We start from the raw sequence: 20,329 nt of genomic DNA, 5'->3' as shown, positions 1-20,329 counted from the left end.
TGTGTATCTCCTGTAATATCAGTATTTGTTGTATTTATATATGAATGAGAAATCATCAATGTAATAATGGTAAATTTTTAGAGAAAAAAAAAAAATTATGGCAAAAACAACCCAAAATGTTTATATAAATCACCAATGAATTCATTATCAGCAGTAAAAAATAAGGAAGCAACCATTTAGTTTCAAAGAGTATTGTTTTTTGTTCTAGTCAGATTTTTTACACGTGAAGCACTTAAAAATCGGAATTTTTTTTTAAGAAAAGTACTAGTCCAAATAATTATGGCGTTTATGAAGGCTATTTTAAATTTTTGCTTTGACGCCTTCCTGCGACGCGTCAAAGCAAACAAATACAATATCCTCTCTTGCCTTTTGTATATGTCGAAGTTCAATGATCTTTCCCTAAACGTTTTCCATCTGAACTTATTTTTCTATTATAGACAATTCAGCCTGAAAATGCATGAAATATTTGCCACTTAACGTTGAGTAATCAACAATCAATCAGTATATAGGACATAGTCTTGGTATAAAGCTGGCATTTAGGGTAGCGCCTTCTTCATATTATATAAATATGGTCATATACCAATAATATTTCACATCAATATAGAAGTGCTCACTCCTTCGTTGGTGATACCCCCTAAGAGCAGTGCCATCAAGCCCAGTGGTTGTAAAATAAATCACAAGATACCAGGCATTTAATTTTCGTTGACATCAATATTGGCGGTATATTTGTTTGAATATACTATATCCGTTTCTGACTGTAATCTCTCGAGATTTCACGCGTGTTAGTTTTATTTTGATCTGCTATCATTCTGTCACGATTATTTATCAAATACAAAAATGCACTTTCCAATTTAATTAAATATATTGGTCATTCTCTTTGAATTTGTAAAATCTATTTGCACCATGAAGATTAAAGTAATCAGTTATAGCTATAGCAGCTAAACAGTTTTATTATTCCAAAACTGTAAATTATAAATTTCAATAGGACAATAAATTGAATTTGGTATATATGAATACTATAAAAGTAATGCATACTTATCTTTCGATTCCTTTCTACCCTATAAAACCCTTCATATAATGTGATTATTGCATGTTTAATATAAAAAAAGTTAGTCAAAATAGTTGTGACCCACCATGATACAATGTCTTGATATTATACCAAGATTAGATTTTATATTAAACGAGCTTAAAACTTCTACTATTGTCCTGTTAATTTCTAAAATGCATGGAACCCGTGTTATTTATTGTTAATTGATCACAAATGCAACAGCATGTGCAATCTTTTTAATCTCAATCCTGTTTCACAGAATTATTGTACAATGTTTGTTACTTTCAGTTATTCCTCGACACAAAGCTTTATAATGTTTGACGAAGCACGTAAAACGCTAACCAGTAATTACTTTGTAGTAGATTAAACTCTTTACACAGTTACAACATACGGTTTCGATATTGCCGTGATCTTCGCTTAATAAATTAATGTTCAAAAAGCTTTTAGATGTTATAATCAACGATATTATAGCCTTTCAATTTGCCTTACAAGACCTTTCTATACTAATACATGTCCTAACTTGACCAGTCATAGTGATGAATGAAGTTTTAATGAAAAGTTCTTTTTGAGGTGAATCCTGTCTTCACACAACAGAGAGCTCAACCTCGATGTCAATTCCAACATAAAATAATATTCTAAAATTCCTGACTTCAGTCCTAAGAGAATTCCCGTTAGTTATCAAATAGCTGATAAAATAAGCAACTAAATGTAAACGTTTAGTGAGAATTTATGGCTTAGGACGTCAGTTTCCTGTTAGCTAAACGATTTGTTTACATTTCCAGCATACGACAATTGCGTTATTGGTGATACTCAAAAAAGATGAATAATTTGTTAAGAGATTTCATAGATTAAAAACATTTGTTAATTAGTGAATGAATATACCAAGAACTTATTAACATATTGGAAGCAAAAACAGGCCGTTAGGTATTTGATTGACAGAATGGCAGGTAAGACTGTATACATTGTGTAATAACAGAATGGCAGGTAAGACTGTATACATTGTGTAATAACAGAATGGCAGGTAAGACTGTATACATTGTGTAATAACAGAATGGCAGGTAAGACTGTATACATTGTGTAATAACAGAATGGCAGGTAAGACTGTATATATTGTGTAATAACAGAATGGCAGGTAAGACTGTATACATTGTGTAATAACAGAATGGCAGGTAAGACTGTATACATTGTGTAATAACAGAATGGCAGGTAAGACTGTATACATTGTGTAATAACAGAATGGCAGGTAAGACTGTATACATTGTGTAATAACAGAATGGCAGGTAAGACTGTATATATTGTGTAATAACAGAATGGCAGGTAAGACTGTATACATTGTGTAATAACAGAATGGCAGGTAAGACTGTATACATTGTGTAATAACAGAATGGCAGGTAAGACTGTATATATTGTGTAATAACAGAATGGCAGGTAAGACTGTATACATTGTGTAATAACATTTGATTCACAGAATGGCAGGTAAGACTGTATACATTGTGTAATAACATTTGATTCACAGAATGGCAGGTAAGACTGTATACATTGTGTAATAACATTTGAAATCATATATCATATAATTAAAATATTAGATGTTTGCCTCTATTTTCATATTTCTAATTCTGTTATGTAGATAAAGCCTGGATATCAGAATTCTTATACGAGATGGTCTGGTTATAGATCATGAAAATATTATTCTTTATTGAAGTCCTCAAACTTTATTAACTTTGTATAGCACAGTTCTAGTCCATTCGTTTTTTATGTGTTTTGTCGTTTGATCTTGCCATGTGATTATGGTCTTTCCGATTGGATTTTCCTCTGAGTCTTCGGTATTTTTGTGATTTTATTTTTTTGTATAGCAGCCTTAAGTACAAAGTTGATGATATTATAATGTTGGTTCGACTTTTGTACTTTTGTACCATATGTGTCATGTGTGTTATGTGTGGTATAATTGGTCTTGACAACCCATTTTCTATCATGTATTTTCAAGAGAATACATGACGCTCGATTTCTTACATGACATTTCGTTATAGTCGAATCCTCAAACTTTTGTACACTGTATGTCCGATTTTAATTTACAGCTTTGGGTTTCATAAAGAATGTTTTTCACAAGAAAACTAAATGTTGAAAACAATACCCTTATTTCTATGGAATTAATTTGTGATAATCAATAATGGCGGACCTATTTTGATAGATTAGTATACATTGGATAAAAGAACGAACTCTTCTGTTAGAATAAGACATATTGAAGAAATGGATCGTTGATCAACTGACACACACGTCTACTATCTAAGAATAGATCGACACTTTTCTGGAAAAAGTCTCAATGTAGAATTAGAATCATAACAGAGTGGACAACCGCAATACATGTGTTGGTAATACTGAGGCGTTTACCATTAACTTGTCGTTGGCTATCAATAACAGTGATTTTACGCTCACTCAGTCTGTCACTGGCTTGCAGCGGACATTTGAATGGAATCAAATAGTATAGTATGTGCAAGTGCATGAGAAGAAAAAAGAAAGCTTAAGTATTCAACATTTGATTAAATACAAGGTTTGGTCCTCTGCTAGTTATTCGTATTATTTGATTTAGGCGCTGAGAACCTTTGATGACCCAACAGTTAAAATGTATATTTACACGATATGACAAGCATTGAACGTTTAAAACTAATCTGAGCCAGTCAATTGATAACCTGAGCGCGATAAGAAATGGTCTTGTCTACGCTGTTATGAAAATGATTCTATACCATCAGTCCAGTTACAAACTAGTCGATAATTAAATGAATCCAGAAGAAATGAATAAATGTAACCCGTGTATAATGATATTTTCTGAGCTAACAACGTGCAATTAATCTTCTAATAGGAACCATATTCATCAATATTAGTGCAATGACCCTTTTTTTTTACATGACTATAACACTATGTTAACTCACCCTTAATTTGATTATTTTTAAGCTATCATGTTGCACAATCAATGATTATTGTACGCTTAATTTTGTTCATCCTCCGTAGGGACTAATTTATTTCTATACAGCATGCAAATATGCAGTATTTTTTCCCACGAAGTTAATGTTAATTAGCTGTGGCCTTAGAAGAACAAATAACGTCGCCATGTCACATATGACATCGTCAATAACTTGTGGTATTATAGCGTGAACATTGACTTCGTCCATGTACCATACATCAGTCTGATTCAGTACTTATAGCATTGACATCCTATCATTATGAAATCTACACCACTCAATTTCTAACTCCTAATGCATTTCATTGTTTTGTTGCAATTTAGGACTTTATGTAACTTATTGGTGATTTATAAGTTTATTGTTAATAAATGACAGAAGTAAATTACAGAATTGAAAGCATCCTCGTAAATGTAAAATTGTTTATTGTTAGTATGTCTTGGTTTTGGCATTATTTATATTTGAAACAAATGGGTGTTGCTAAACGGCGGAAACGGAAAACGGAACGGAAACAGAAACGGAAAGAAATATTTAAATGGGCGGAATTTAAAATGAAAAGATGGAACGAACTGCGAAAATTAATAAAGACTGAACAACAATTATGATGAAAATGGGATTGGAGCTAGAAATAAAAATAAAATAGCAAACAGTTTAGGATATACATAACAGCTAATCTTAAACAATGGGGACGCTCCAACATAATACTTGAATAAGTTATGACAAACATCTCTCTATCTTCTTCAGTTTTACCCAAAACAGAGAGAATAAAAATAAATATACTTACCATAATGGAAAATTCGACTTGTTTTTAGACCTTGTCTTGCTGATAATTTTTGTGTTAATTTTTGTGTTAAAAGTTTCTAGCTATCGCTTATAGTTTTCAAGATGATTGGTAAAGACACCAAAGATTGGTAAAATCATTAAGAGCGAAAACTCAAATAACAAGTCGACTTACGGTTTCGCCGGACATTTTGATACCTTTCTATCTATTTATTATATATTTCAATATACCTAATAGATGGACATGGAAAGTGGTAAAATTCATCATATAATGGCGATATATCCTATAGGAATTCATTTGACCGTTGTGTCATGAATAGACATTAGGAAGCGCTCAACATTCCAAACATGAATTTACATTTACGACTTGTGAGTTTGAATGTCCCTTTGGTATCTTTCGCCTATCATTTAATGTTTTCAACTCTAGGAAAGCAGCATACTGAATGAGTGACACTATTTCCAATTGTAATAACTGTATTGTAATATTATGAAATAATATTCACGGCTACTTTAGAGGTATTGCATTTTAAGAGTAGAATAAAGCGGATGATATTTAAAGCAGTGTGGACCATTTGATTTCGAAGACTCTAGGACATGACTACGACTAACTTCGTAAGGGCACTGTGAAATCGTGTATCTATGTAGGCAACCTTTTCCCGCCACAGTAACACTTGTTTCACAACAATTCCTATTTATGATAGAATTTAAAATTATGGGAGATGTAATGCTTTCGGTCGACGTTAATACCTAACAGTGTACTTCAGTATTGTATTCAGGTGAGAAAAACTTTGTAAAGTGGGTGATTTTGTCAATTTTTGCATAAACATAAAGTAAATTAAATTTCCTATTCTAATTCCCTGGTTTCGTCATCGTTTGTTGTCCATACATTATTGTTCTTTTAGGTTACTTTACGTTTTCTTTCCATTATACCAGAAAAAATACTGTCGGCTTATTCGGGATGATCAGGTACTGTCGGAACGTAATCCTATCACGGTCTGCAATACCGCATTGTAAACGGCTGTTTGGACTCAATCATATTGTGTTCTGTAATTGTCAGGACTGTGACGTAGGTGTCATTGCCGAATTTCGAAGTAATAACGGGATTGTTCCGGAACGTTTTCGAAAAGACGTTCGCATTCGACAAGATCGGCAAAAAAACAGCAATGACTAATTTCTCCAGATCATTCCTGTACCACAGAATACCGTCCAGAAAACACAGAACATTGTTAGGATTTTGATACAGCAGAATCTGTCACGACATAGTCAGCATTGTAATCCGACTAGACAAAATCGGCTGAGTTTCCCCGAATGTTACGGGACGCACCTTACTATCGGGGTGCTTGGCTGACTTCACTGGACCATTCTCGATCCGTAGGAATATGTTACGAACTTGAACGACTGCAATCAGACAATGATATGACAATCCAGATAAGTTTTCACGTTTGAATTGTTTTACTTTTGTCATTTTGGGGCATTAAATAGCTGACTATACAGTATTGGCATTGCTCATTATTGAAGACCGTACAATGACCTATAGATGTTAATGTTGTGGAGAGTTATCTCATTTAAAACCACACCATTTCTTCTTTTTTATATTCAATATTGAATATTTCATAGTTTGCACGTTCATACTACGACCTTGCTATGATCGTGATTAGATCCTGCTACGATAGAAACATGATCAAGTTACTATCTTGTCATGCTCTTGCTACGTCTAGTAAGACATAACCATGACTTACAAATGACTCTGTACGTTTCGAACAAGTCCTTCCCGATCGCATAACAATCTCATTACGAGTCTTCTACGATCGAAGAACGACTCCACAGCAGTTATCGTCCCCATGTTACAAACCATTTTCCTTGAGAAAACATGCCGCCAAAGGTATCACAAATATCAAAGGTCATTGTGCTTAAACAACTGAATGAGGTCGTTGACTTATCGTGGCTACGATATGGTTGTATCGTAGTTACAAGCGATATATAAAACAAGGTTCAGTATTAACAAATCAAATGTACTGTTAATTCAGTAAATATCTTTGATGAATTTCTCTCATATTGATGTTCTTTAATTGTTTTTTTTCTGGAAATGTCATCAATAATTTCAATGCATTACATTGAAGTTAAGACGGAAATTTGAGGTAAGAATATACAATTTACGGACTATATTCGCAAATATGTTTGATAGTTCATTTACAATACCAAAATATTTGAAGGGAAAGATCAGATGTTATGTGTCCTAAGGTCACTGAACATGACCCCTTATGGAGTGTCTTTAGATCTTACACGTTGCGTCTTAGTTTACTTTTAACGGAACAGAGTATTATTATTTGAAATATTATAACAATGAAGTAGTACAAACTTACACAACAGTCAAACATTGGATTCAGAAACAAGTTCGAAAATTCTCTTATAAATCCATCTCTTGAATGAAAACATACAAACGATATGACCTGTCAACAGACCGTTCTATTCAATTAAACTAACTCACCTTTTTGGTGGGAATCATTACAGTGTTCAGTGGTTTTTTTTTTGTTTTTTTTTTTACATCATGGCTAAAGTTGTCCTGTTTTCTACGACTAATGAGATGTAGATATCCGCTTGTTATCTTATTGTAACAAATAAGTGGACATTTATTTCAAACTACAACAACTACACTATGGTACATATAAACACCCTCACAGACAATAATGAATTATCCTCTATATTTCCTCTGCTAACTGGAATCCATTATACTTCATCATGACTGTCATAGTACAGCTATAACACAGCTTAAAGTGTTTTTAAATGGAGGCGATTAATCTAGGATGTCTGCGGGACCCTAATATGATGGAGGAAGTTTCAAAGTATTGCTTAAATCATTTTGTATGGCGGATTCAATTATATGATTATGATACCGGAAGTAAAATATGATAGATTTAACTATTTTCTATTCTTTAAAGGTTATAAAAAAATAAACATAATAGATGGTCTTTTAAACTTTATAATTTTGAGTTTGAAATTTTGATGTGTGTCGTGTAAGTCCATTCTAGGTTGATGATACTTTTCTTGTCATCTTATAAAATGATGTTCTTTCGCATCTTTAAATTATCAGGTTAAAAGGTTAAATATTTTATTTTCAAAGGACAAAGATAGCAGGAGGAACAAATCAATAAAATATAAAAATTGAAATGTACAAACCCTATCAAATATTCTGGTAGCTTGACAAGAAGATCAAGCTCTACTTTAGTTCCAGAGATTATGATTTCGTATAAATATTTGCAATCTGCTTTCATTTTTTATTAACTATGAATAGTAATACACTTAAATAGGACTGTGGATTCAATTCAATTCAAAGCTTTATTTATAGTCGGCATGTTACATAACAAATAAACATAAGCTCTCTGAACTTTTATAACCGACAAATACATACATTTACATAATAATCATACACAAAACAAATATTAAAACATAAAAGCCATAGAACATACATTTCATGCACATTAAGGCTGCACTAGTTTAAATACTATATACTATACATATACATAAGCAATAAGCTAAAAATCAACATAAAAACTAAAGCACAGCAACCACAAATTATAAAAAAGCTTAGCAACAAGCAGCACTATTATGTTTAAAGCTGTAACATAAAACATAACATAAAACTAAGCACATGCATTGCAATGGCATGAGTTGCCATTCCGTGAGTTTATTAGACTCTTGAATTGAATAAAAAATGTTTCAGTTCTAAAGTGGTTCGGCAACTCATTCCATAGTTTGGCAACAGAATATCTTAAAAATTTCAAGCAATACCTTGTTGTTCTTACGTCAAGTGTTTCAGCTAAATTTTGGTATCTGAAAGAATATTTTGGTTTTTTTAATATTTATAAGATCATGGAGGTATACTGGATTTTCATGATTGACCATTCTAAAGACCTCTATTGCCATGGTGATGGCATTTTTTTATTTCAAAAGTAAGTCTTTATATGTGCTATTGTGTTCCGAGTAAATGAAGCGAAGTGCTCTTTCTTGTACTTTTTCAATTTTTGTAGTGTTGGCCTCACTGCAGAAATGCCAGGACAATGAGCAAAAATTAAAAAAAAAGAAATTAAATAATTACATAATAAAGGAGTGATATATTGTTAGTTTTCCAAGTTTGTTTAAGTATTTGTCAAGTCTTTTTTTACGGAAGCGTATTACCGCCACACATTCTTTTTTTTTATTTTTCTTCCTATGTTTGCGTTAAACGCAAAAGGTTTGCGTTATAACGCAAATTTTGGCGTTAACGCAAACCTTTGCGATATAACGCAAACCTTTAACTGTGTAAAGTAGGGTGGATTCAAACAAGCTACCCTTTGGCAATAAATGTATAGAATGAAGATGTTTTATTAATAAAATTATGTTCTCTCTATTCAAATTGCTACCCAAGCATCTTAAAAATACTTCATTATATTGAGATGAAAATTCAATGACTTTCTATCAAAGAATCTTATACATATTCTGAGATTTAAAAAAAAACCGAAAGATCATTTTGTCTATTTGAATTGGAGGTTTCACAATTGTATGACATTATTTTTTATCTTTCAATTTAAATATGACTATATACTAAATTATATCTATTTTCTTGTTAAATGATATACTTTTCTGATGCACAAATCAGTCTTAATTTATGTATAACTGCACTTCAAGTATTCCATTATTCCTATGCATATTTATTATAATGATTTGGCCTTGTATGTATGTTTCTTTTTTTATCTACTAGTAAATCACATCCGAAATAAATGACAGACGGACATATATACAAAACTTAATGAACAATTGAAATCAAGAATTTGCGTTATAACGCCAAGGTTTGCGTAATATCGCTAAGGTTTGCGTTATAAGCAAATTGTTTTGCGTTATAACGCAAAGGTTTGCGTTGTAACGCAAAGGTTTGTGTTATAACGCAAACAGAGGAAGAAAAATTAAAAAAAAAGTTTGGCGCTAATACGTTTCCGTACTTTATCATTCATAAAGATTTTGAAAAAGTATAGGACCACGAATAGACACTTGTGGTACTCCTTGAATATGTTTTGCCAACTGCTCAGACTAGAGCCAACTCGAACACAATGAATAAAAATTCTAGAAATATGTGGTATTATTTTTATACAGAGGACGATTGGTATCATGTAGATAAAACTTAATGAAAAGGTTTGTTGCATCAGAAGATATCTTAACTATTAATTTTTATATTGTTTTTTTTTTATTTCATACCATAACCATTTAAAGTAAATATCTGTTTTGCAAATAGATATTGCATATAATGGCTTGTTTCGAGAGAAAAAATATTTTCTGGCGATATCAATGGAAAGTTCATGTAAGCTGATTTCTCCAGAAGTAACTACCGTGTACGCTGCTTTATGCAGAAGGGTACTTTATGTACGCTGCTTTCCTCAGAAGTATGTTCTATGTACGCTGCTTTCTTCGGAACCATAATTCGTGTACGCTGCTTTTCTCAGAAGGATACTGTTTACGATGAGTTCTCTATTTTAATTATCATTATTTACATTGTTCGCGGAATTGTTGTGATATCATTTTTTGATTATTTACTGACAATTTCATAGAATTCATAAAATGTGCCTTGGCTAAATTATTAGTCCCTAAACGCTATCATGATTTGTCTCCTATTATATTTTTTATAATTTGCCTCTTGGGAAATCTCGTATCATCAAATACATTATTGGTATGGTTACGGTATTGTAAAACTCCTCATGTGAAGATAACAGTATTATAGTCTTTTTTCTGTCCAATCAATGAGTTTACTTTACAAAAGCATTTATTAAATACCAGTGGTACTTTAGTAAAACGATATTTTCTTCAATGACGTATGTAGGTTTGGAGACAAAAAAATCCGACATTAACCAACCGCAACTTCGGGTGAAAAGATCAGGATTGAGTTTTAGCTTACTGGGTCAAAGGTCAAGGTCGCAACAGTAGTAAGTAGACTAAAGTTTCGGCATGTTATTTGTTTTCGGATAATATTTTTTAGATAATTACTCTGGTCTTCATCAAACTTTTATAGAACATAATCGTTCGAAATAAACTAGATCGCCATTTATTTTTTGTTCGGTAGGTCAGTAACATTGTTTTTCCGTTCTTATCAATAATTGTTGTAAATGATTGTTTAACAATTATAATCAGAAATTAGTTCTGTTGTCTTTGATAAAAATCATTTAAAAAATGTGTATCGCCATGTCCTATTTGAACACAGAAAATGTATTTGCGAGAATAAATGATATATTAAGTAGATAGCGATCATCATCTTTTATACCTGATACATTAACTATTCGAAATACTAAGGATTTTCTCAGGTATAGATTACCTTAGCCGTATTTGGCATAACTTTTTGAAATTTTGGGTCCTCAATGCTCTTCATCTTTGTACTTGTTTTGGCTTTCAAACTTTTTTGGTCTGAGCGTCCCTGATGAGTCGTTTATGTAGAAAAAAACGCGCGTCTGGCGTATATAAATATAAGCCTGGTACCTTTGATAACTATTATGTGAATTAGAGTCTAGAGGAAATACCCAAAATTGCGAACTCATAAGCACTTGACTTCCTCTTAACACACAGTGCAACCGTGTGTGAAACTGTTTATTTGTTGATTTCTCGACTAAGATGCGGAGTGTTCCCGCCAGAAATCGAACAGGGACGCTATCTAGGATTTCCTAACTAAAGACGTTTATGTGAGATATGCAAGTCAGACTCATGTGAAAACGAGACTCATGTTGTACTCCATATCTAAACACATGCAGCACAAAGATTTACCATGTTAACAGACTATCAAACCAAATATAACTTTAATCTTCTAGGGTGTTAGCTAGTGTGTTGTATTTGTTGATAACACAAATTATTTATCCAGGATATTCTTCAGCAATAAAGATATTCAAATAAACTCATCATAGATACTAAGATCAACATTTTATATTTACGCCAGACGCGCGTTTCGTCTACAAAAGACTCATCAGTGACACTCGAATAAAAAAATGTTTAAAAGGCCAAATAAAATACGAAGTGGAAGAGTATTGAAGACCAAAAATTCCTAAAAGTTTTGCCAAATACAGCCATAGGCGGATCCAGGGAGGGGCTGGGGGCCCGGTCCCCCCTTTCGTGGGAAAAATTTGGTTGATTATATAGGGAATCACTGAAGCATGACTGGAGGGCCCCCCCTTAGGTCAACCAGAGGGCCCCCCCCCCCCCCTTATGAAAAGTTCTGGATCCGCCACTGACAGCTAAGGTTATCTATTCCTGAGGTAGAAAAGCCTAAGTATTTCAAAAAATCAAAATTTTGTATTATTATGAACATATCAATGATAATTAAAGTCAACACACAAGTGCTGACTACTGGGCTGGTGATACCCTCGGGGAAATAAATCTCCACCAGCAGTGGCATCGGCTCAGTGGTTGTATTTGAACTCATCATAGATACCTGGATCAAAATTTCATATTTACGTGTTTCGACTACAAATACTCATCAGTGGCGCAACAATAACAATATATGTACATCGTTGGAAATATATTAATTTATTCGTATGAGCTCTAGAAACAGGACGAAAAGCTAGTCTCGCCGAGCTTTTCTCCAGTTTCGTAGCGAGTACAAATAACTGAAAGTTTTCCTTCAAGGTACATATATTGTTTTTATCCTGCAATTTACACCGGGCACTTGAAACATAAGTTGTTAAAATCCAAAATATTGTCACTGATCTTAAAATTAAATCGACTTCAAATTAATTTAAACGCGGACTGCGAAGTTGACCCAAAAATTAACTGTGACGCAACAAGGAATATACACATTACCGGTTGCTAACTAAGGAAGAAGAAGACACATAAGACAGCTACGGCGTTCCATGAAGAAGGGTAGATGGAGACTTTATTTGTACAATGCAAATTGTATTTGTGTACCTTTAATTTGTAAAATAGTTGGCTGATTGCAGGATAAAATGATATATGATATAATTATGTCAATTGGTCAAAGTGTCGACCTATGTACATATAAATCGATATAGCCATCTATTCTCCCGATGGAACTTCTATGATTTTTTTAACTAAATATATAGTAAGGTTGCTAATTATATCAAATTTGACTAAATTGGTAAAGGAGTTATCAAGTGAGTTTTCTATTTTGTCTACGCCCCCAAAACGATTCCATATGACTGCCCATATATGGTGTTAGTATATCTGCATGTTATTCCAAAGTTTATATTGATAACATGCATAAAGACCAAAATAAAACACATTTCAACCCCACGGAAACACTTGAAAATATTGAAATAAAATGCCTCGGAACGTTCGATAAAAACAGGATAAATAATAGATGACAACGTGGTGTAACCATGCATTATCTTGCAGCATATCCTATTTGCGTATTTCCAAATACCATCAATTTGTGACGTCCCATAATGTGTCAAAAGCACGGAACTGTCTACACATGGGAAATGTGTCTACATTCGTGAGGAAGACAGGACATTTTTCAATATCAACTGTTACATATAAAATACCGTATCCTAACCAGTAGTAGATTTTGAAAATGATACAAAAAATTATCAAGTGTGTGTTGTTCGTCGTCGTTGGCTTATTCGTTCTTCTGTTGTAAGATGATTTCTTAATCTATATTTGAAGGACAATTTATAAACACTCTCAAAAAAAAGTGGATGAGAAATATTTTCATTAATCTAGTAGTTGAATCGCGTTCTTGTAAGAAATATATAACGACACAGATTCGGGTGATCGTACGTAGTTTACCAATGGTTTGTGTTTAGTCTCTGCTGTAACGAGTATTTATGCATCCTTGTTGATATCAACTTCCTGTTTTATCGCTCTTATTCTTGTTTCCTTTATTTTTGTTTTTAGCAAAAGTTGTTGCTTTGAAATAACCAAAATCATCAATGACTCATTTTTACCTCGTATTTCACAAAGAAATATCACATTACCTGGTAAAACGTTAACCGGAAATTCACTACCACGAACAATCAATAGCAAAATACAATACTCATTTACTTAATGCATTAATATGAATTAATTATGAGAAGTTTGATTATCATGTAACATATATATGATATTGTGTGTGATTGTTTTTTGATGCTTACGTAATCCAACCCCCACTTTTTATACATTGTATTCTCTGGTTTTTTAAACAATGAGTACCATTCGAGGACATTTAAACAATGAGTACCAGTCGAGAACATTTTAAACAATGAGTACCAGTCGAGGACTTTTTAAACAATAAGTACCAGTCGAGGACATTTACTGCTAAATAACTGATCTGAGCATACACCTCGAATGTCAGCGTTTTAGGAACACAACGTCCTTACTACTTGTGTATGAGTTACAAAGTATATTCTATTCCTACATTTTCGTCATTTTGACTGTTTTATACATATAATAGTTGTCCAGGGCCGTAACTAGGGTTCGAATTCAGGGGAGGCTGGGGTTTGGGGGCCTTAATCGGCGATTTTTTTTCTCTCGGTAAAATGGCTAAAAATTACCTGTTTTCCTTCGATTTCCTTACTTTAAGAAACATAAGTATTGCTTGAACCTGGAACCAATTTATATGCAAAAACAAGCTGTCTAAGCCTTAGATTGCTGTACGGGGTGAGCCAAGGTTGCGTCTTGAAGGCAGTACTTTGACCTATAATTATCAACATTGAATCCTTTGTGACCGCCGATTTTTTGCTCTCTCAGTAAAATGGTATAAAAACCTGTTTTCCTTCGATTTCCTTAATTTACGAAACACATCAATATTACTGGGTCCTGGAAGCAATATTTATGCAAAGAATTATTATCTGTATTGAAAGATAATTTTGTTAGAAATCAAACTGGTAAGGTTAAAAAAAATGTATAAAGCAAGATCATAGAACGCAAGATATTTTTTTTATCGAGGACCTTAAATTTCAATATTGTTGTAAGCTAAACAGACAGGTATATAACAACAACCAGGAACACGGACTTTCTATTAGTATAGAAAGTCCCTGCTACAATGAATGGGTGTGTTTAACTACAAAGCCATGGACCATAATGTTCTTGTACGTTTGGGAGACGTTAAGTTTAATTTCTCACGTTTCGTAGTATAGGGAGAAATTATTGTATATACGGTACTAGCGTAGTAATTTTATAAGTTTAAGTCACTAGGTATAAGACACGTGACTAATTTTATAGCGGGAAATTTTTTCCCTGATATTATCACTTTCTAGCCCGCCGCAGACAGGGCAACATTCAAGTATGGACACCGGAATATCTAGTTCAATTAAAGACGCCATTTCGCATGAAGTGAGGAATGCCGTTTCTAACCTTCAACAAGACATATTGAATAGCATTTCTTCTATCATGGATTCCAGATTATCGTCTTTCCAATCCAACATAAGACAATCTCAACAGGACATTTCACAGTCTCAAATGTACAAAATCGAGCAGACCGTTACCGACAATTACTCATTCAAGAGAAAAGGCAATGAGAACCAGTTTAAACATGAATGCAGGGTACTTTCCAAGCTGAAAGAAGCAGACGTGAACTTAGAAGGGCCAGATTTGAGCGTCGATTCCGTACAAACAGCTAAAGCAAAGATAGTAGAAGGTATGGAATTAGTTAAAGAAAGACAAAAACTGGCAGATTCCTCGGAACTGGGTTGGAAGGTTGTGAGTGAATATGTGACAAATCCTATCGCCGACGATTCGGAAGATGAGAAGAAAATAATCAGGGCACAAAACAGAGCAGAAAGAAAACAGAAAGCAGAGAAATCTAAGAAAATTGTCCCAAGAAAAGCACCATTCACAAGAGAGAAGACAGAGAATATCAACCCTTCTTGGAAACCTGGCAGGTGCTTCAACTGTGGATTGAGAGGCCATTGGACGGACAATTGTCCGGATAAGAAGAAGATAAGTACTTTTAAAACTTTATTTAATTTGCCAATCTTGACTAATAGTATTTGTTCAAATTTAAATGATACTGAACATAGTTCAATAGAAACTGATGGTCACATGACAGTTTATTGCAATAATAAGGTCAGTTTTAAATCGCCGTTAAATGTCACGGTTGGTCAGCCTTCAGGTATTTTCTCACCTGTTGGTCAGTTAAAATCTAAATTACCTGAATGGAAATCAATTACAAGCAATACACATATTTTGGATGTTATCGAAAACGGATACAAGATACCTTTCAAGACAGAACCAAAATCAGAATTGTTGAAGAATAACAGATCTTCACTTGATAATCCAAAATTTGTTAAAGATGAAATAAGAAAATTAATAGAGAAAAAATATATTTCAGAAGTAAAAGAAAGACCGTTTGTTGTAAACCCTCTTACAGTTGCTTACAATAAGAACAAACCTAGGCTGGTTTTAGATTGTCGGCATTTGAACCCACATCTATTTAAATTTAGATTTAAGTACGAAGATACAGAAAACGCACGAGACCTTTTTAAAAAGGGTGATTTTCTATTTAGCTATGATTTGAAATCGGCATATCACCATATTGAGATCACAGAAATACACAGGTCTTTTCTTGGTTTTGCATTTGTTTTCGACGGCATTATGCGTTATTTTGTGTTTAATGTATTGCCATTTGGTATTGCAACAGCCGGGTATATATTTACCAAAGTGCTAAGAGAAGTGGTCAAACACATGAGGGCAGAAGGTAAACGTGTCATCATGTTTTTAGATGACGGTCTCGGAGGGGACAATGATTTTGAAAATTGTATGAATAGTAGTTTTGAAGTTAAGAATACACTCGAAAGATTAGGATTTTTAATAGCTCATGAAAAATGTCATTGGTTACCTAGTCAGAGTATGGATTGGTTAGGTTACACATGGGATACCATAATAGGTAGAGTTTTTATTAAGGAAAAAAGGATTGAGAAAGCCGAAAATAGTATTCGCATATTATGCAGAGAAGCTACAAACGGTAGATTGTTATTCAGTGCTAGATTTTTAGCCAGTATTTTGGGTCAAATCATTTCCATGATGATTGTTATTGGTGACAAGGTGAGATTGCACACCAGATACTTGTATGATTGTATCATGGGACGAGCAAGTTGGGATGCTCCTGTAAAGATGAACCCAGATGCTCTTACAGAAATTTTATTCTGGGAAAGCTCGCTCAGAAAATTAAATGAGCAGGGTGTTGACCTTTGCAGAGTTGATCATGATTTTGTGTCAGATTTTGACATTTTTTGTGACGCCTCAGATGTAGGCTTCGGTGGTTATTTATCCACTCAGTTTAGCGTTGTTACTTGTGTCGACAACAGTGAAATGTCAGGTAATTGGACAAGTGATGAAAAGTTGGAAAGTTCAACATGGCGCGAATTAGAATGCGCAAGAAGAGTATTATGTACTTATGAAAGTAAATTTAGTTTAGATAACAAGTCGGTTAGCATTAATTCGGACAATAAAAACGTTCCACACATACTAAAGGTCGGCAGTAAGAAAAGCATACTGCAAAACATAGCAGTAGATATTCACAATATTTGTTCAGAAAAGAACATTACTTTAAACTCTAAATGGCTACCAAGGGCAGACAATCAATATGCAGACAAATTGAGCAGAAACACTGATAACGATGATTGGGGTATTCATGGCGAATTGTTTAATTATTTCAATGGTACATGGGGACCATATAACATTGACAGGTTCGCTACACATTATAATACACAATGCACACGTTTCAACTCAAAGCATTGGTGTCCAGGTTCAGAAGGCATAGACGCATTCTCTCAAAATTGGGATAAAGACACAAATTGGTTAGTTCCACCACCATCTCTTGTTCCTATGGTTTTACAAACAATTCAGCATGACAAGCTGCATGTACCTTAGTTATTCCTGAATGGAAATCGGCTCCTTTTTGGCCATTGATTTTCACATCAAAAGGTATAGCACATTATATACAAGACATAGAATATTTGTCGGGAAAAAGGGTGATAGTAAAAGGAGCAGGCAAAAACGGAGTTTTCGCAAAGTTGCCAATGAAATTTAGAATGCTAGCTTTGAGAATAGTTTTTTAATAATACAATTGTTATTTGCAGGCGTGAACCTTAGACGAAACGTTGAAGCTGCTTTAGTAGAGAGTGGAGTTTCAGAGAACTGTAACATTTACAACTTAGCTGGAAAGATGACTACATTCCTTGTTGATTCGAGAAGTGAGAATACCTGTAAAAAGTACTATTCAAGTTTTAATAGATGGAAGAAATTCGCAATCGAAAACAGTTTAAATGAATTGCCTGCCGAGCCTATTCATATAGCTCTTTACATTACAAAATTGATAGATGAACAATGTTCTCCAAGTGTTGTAAATTCAGCTGTATATTCAATCAAATGGGCCCATGATATTAACGGTTTTAATGATCCGACAGAAAATTCATTTGTAAAATATCTTTTAGAATCCGCCAAAAGACGTAATGGAAGGCCTGTAAACAAAAAGGATCCAGTTAACAATGACATGTTGATTGATTTATGCTCTATGTACACAGATAGTTCAGATTTACTTATAGTTAGGGATCTCACTATGATTTTGTTGTCTTATTCGGGTTTTCTTAGGTTCGATGAGATTAGTAAATTAAGATGCAAAGATGTTAGTATTTTCGAAGATCATTTAAAACTTTTTATTTCTCATAGCAAAACGGATCAATACAGACACGGGAATGAAATTCTTATTTCTAAAGGTATTTCTATCGCTTGTCCAGTTAACATGTATTTAAGATATTTGTCTTTAGCTGATCTGAACAATTCATATTTAAACCTATATTTAGATCCAAAGGCGTAGCCAAACTTATATATAAAAATAAATCTATTAGCTACACTGCAGCTAAAGAAAACATTGTAAAGAGACTTAAGCTGGTAGCCCCAAGTCTAAATCTTGGTCTTCATTCTTTACGATCGGGTGGTGCAACTGCAGCTGCTAAGTCTAATGTAAATGAAAGATGCATAAAGCGACATGGGAGGTGGAAGACAGATTTTTCCAAAGATGGTTATATCGAAGATACTTTAGAAAAGAGAATTTCAGTCTCACAAAAATTGGGTCTTTGATATATATATCTATTATTTTTACTACACTCCACCCTTTCTTTGGTATTTCTATGCTTGCTGGGCTATCGGCAATACTATATATATTGTATTCATTCATGCCTTATAATAGATATGAGCGTATAGGGTATACGTATAATTTCTCACGTTTCGTAGTATAGGGAGAAATTATTGTATATACGGTACTAGCGTAGTAATTTTATAAGTTTAAGTCACTAGGTATAAGACACGTGACTAATTTTATAGCGGGAAATTTTTTCCCTGATATTATCACTTTCTAGCCCGCCGCAGACAGGGCAACATTCAAGTTCCAGTAAAATTATGTATATAATTTGATACATGCATTTGTATATATTTTTCAAAACAATATATTCGTCTGAGTATGTCTCGTGAGATGACTTGTCGCATGAGGTCGGACCCAGGTTTCCAGTTTACCCCATTAATGGGTTTTGTTTGGTTGTTCCTGGCTGGCGAGGTCGTTGATGATCGAGTTATTTATGTATGTATTTAGTTACATGTTTACATTCATGTCGGCTATATTTTAGCTCTCGTTGGTACAAGGTTTACTTTTTCTAGCTAAGTTGTACCTAACAGGATATTTCAAGGTTTTTTGCTATTAGGAGTCATTGTGGTTATTGTTGTTTTCCAATGTTTATATATATATATATATTTATTGAGATACATGTATGTAAATAAATTAATAAATTCCGTTGTCCACTATGCTTGCTGGGCTATCGGCAATACTATATATATTGTATTCATTCATGCCTTATAATAGATATGAGCGTATAGGGTATACAAAACCGATCCAACAGCTGATTCAATCGGTAATGAATTTCCGATATCATAAAAGATTCACAATACAAAGGGAACTTCCTCTGCTTAATTGAGCCCCTAAATAAATGTGAAAAGTTAAGTTTTATTCAAAATTGTTGAAAGCAAAGATTCATTTGTGTTCTCGTACGAATACGAAAAACAGACGGATTAACAGACGGACGGCGAAAAAAAAAATTAAACTATACTGAAACGGTTGAATTTTGATAAAAAATCCGGAAAAAGACAGATATATCACGTATCATGATAACACTGTTAAAACTGTAAACTTTTGTTGTTTATAATATAAATTCAAGTTCTTCGCGACATTTTGTCAATATTTCATTTTATTAAAAAAAAAAAATGGTGTAGAAAATTCAGGGGAGGCAGTTCCCCTGCCTCATAGGTAGTTACGGCCCTGTTGTCTCATTGGCGATCATACGACGTCTGTTTATCAAGATGATAAAAAAGAAATTTTATAGGCAACACAAAAAAAGCCGTGGTATCCCCAAAAATAATATTCAAACATAATGAAATGTGGTATCTTTCGCCTCTCTTTTCCTCCCTAAATTTTTAAAGGTATTCTTTGATATTGATGTCGTATGTTAAATGGCTGGATCCGCCCCTGTCACATGATATCACCTAGTTTTTTCTTACATGTAAATACTACTGGACGAACAATGTTCTGTGGAAAACTTGTCCACTCGCTTAC

General features: G+C 33.5%; 1 protein-coding gene across 1 annotated transcript; it reads left to right on the top strand.

The window, feature by feature from the left end:
* The first annotated feature begins 14,868 nt into the window (after positions 1-14,868).
* LOC134706045 (uncharacterized) lies at positions 14,869-17,598 on the top strand. Its single transcript, XM_063564757.1, has one exon. The coding sequence runs from the start codon at positions 15,013-15,015 to the stop codon at positions 17,596-17,598; it is 2,586 nt and encodes an 861-aa protein (XP_063420827.1). The 5' UTR covers positions 14,869-15,012.
* The last annotated feature ends 2,731 nt before the right edge of the window (positions 17,599-20,329 follow it).

This window comes from Mytilus trossulus, chromosome 1, assembly GCF_036588685.1.
Source record: "Mytilus trossulus isolate FHL-02 chromosome 1, PNRI_Mtr1.1.1.hap1, whole genome shotgun sequence".
Taxonomy (NCBI): domain Eukaryota; kingdom Metazoa; phylum Mollusca; class Bivalvia; order Mytilida; family Mytilidae; genus Mytilus; species Mytilus trossulus.
Note: the sequence above shows the minus strand (reverse complement) of the source record. Positions and strands in the feature narration are given on the sequence as shown.

What these genes read in the sequence shown, in the direction of transcription:
- LOC134706045 (XM_063564757.1), top strand. Translation starts at nt 15,013, where the DNA reads ATGGACACCGGAATATCTAGTTCAATTAAAGACGCCATTTCGCATGAA.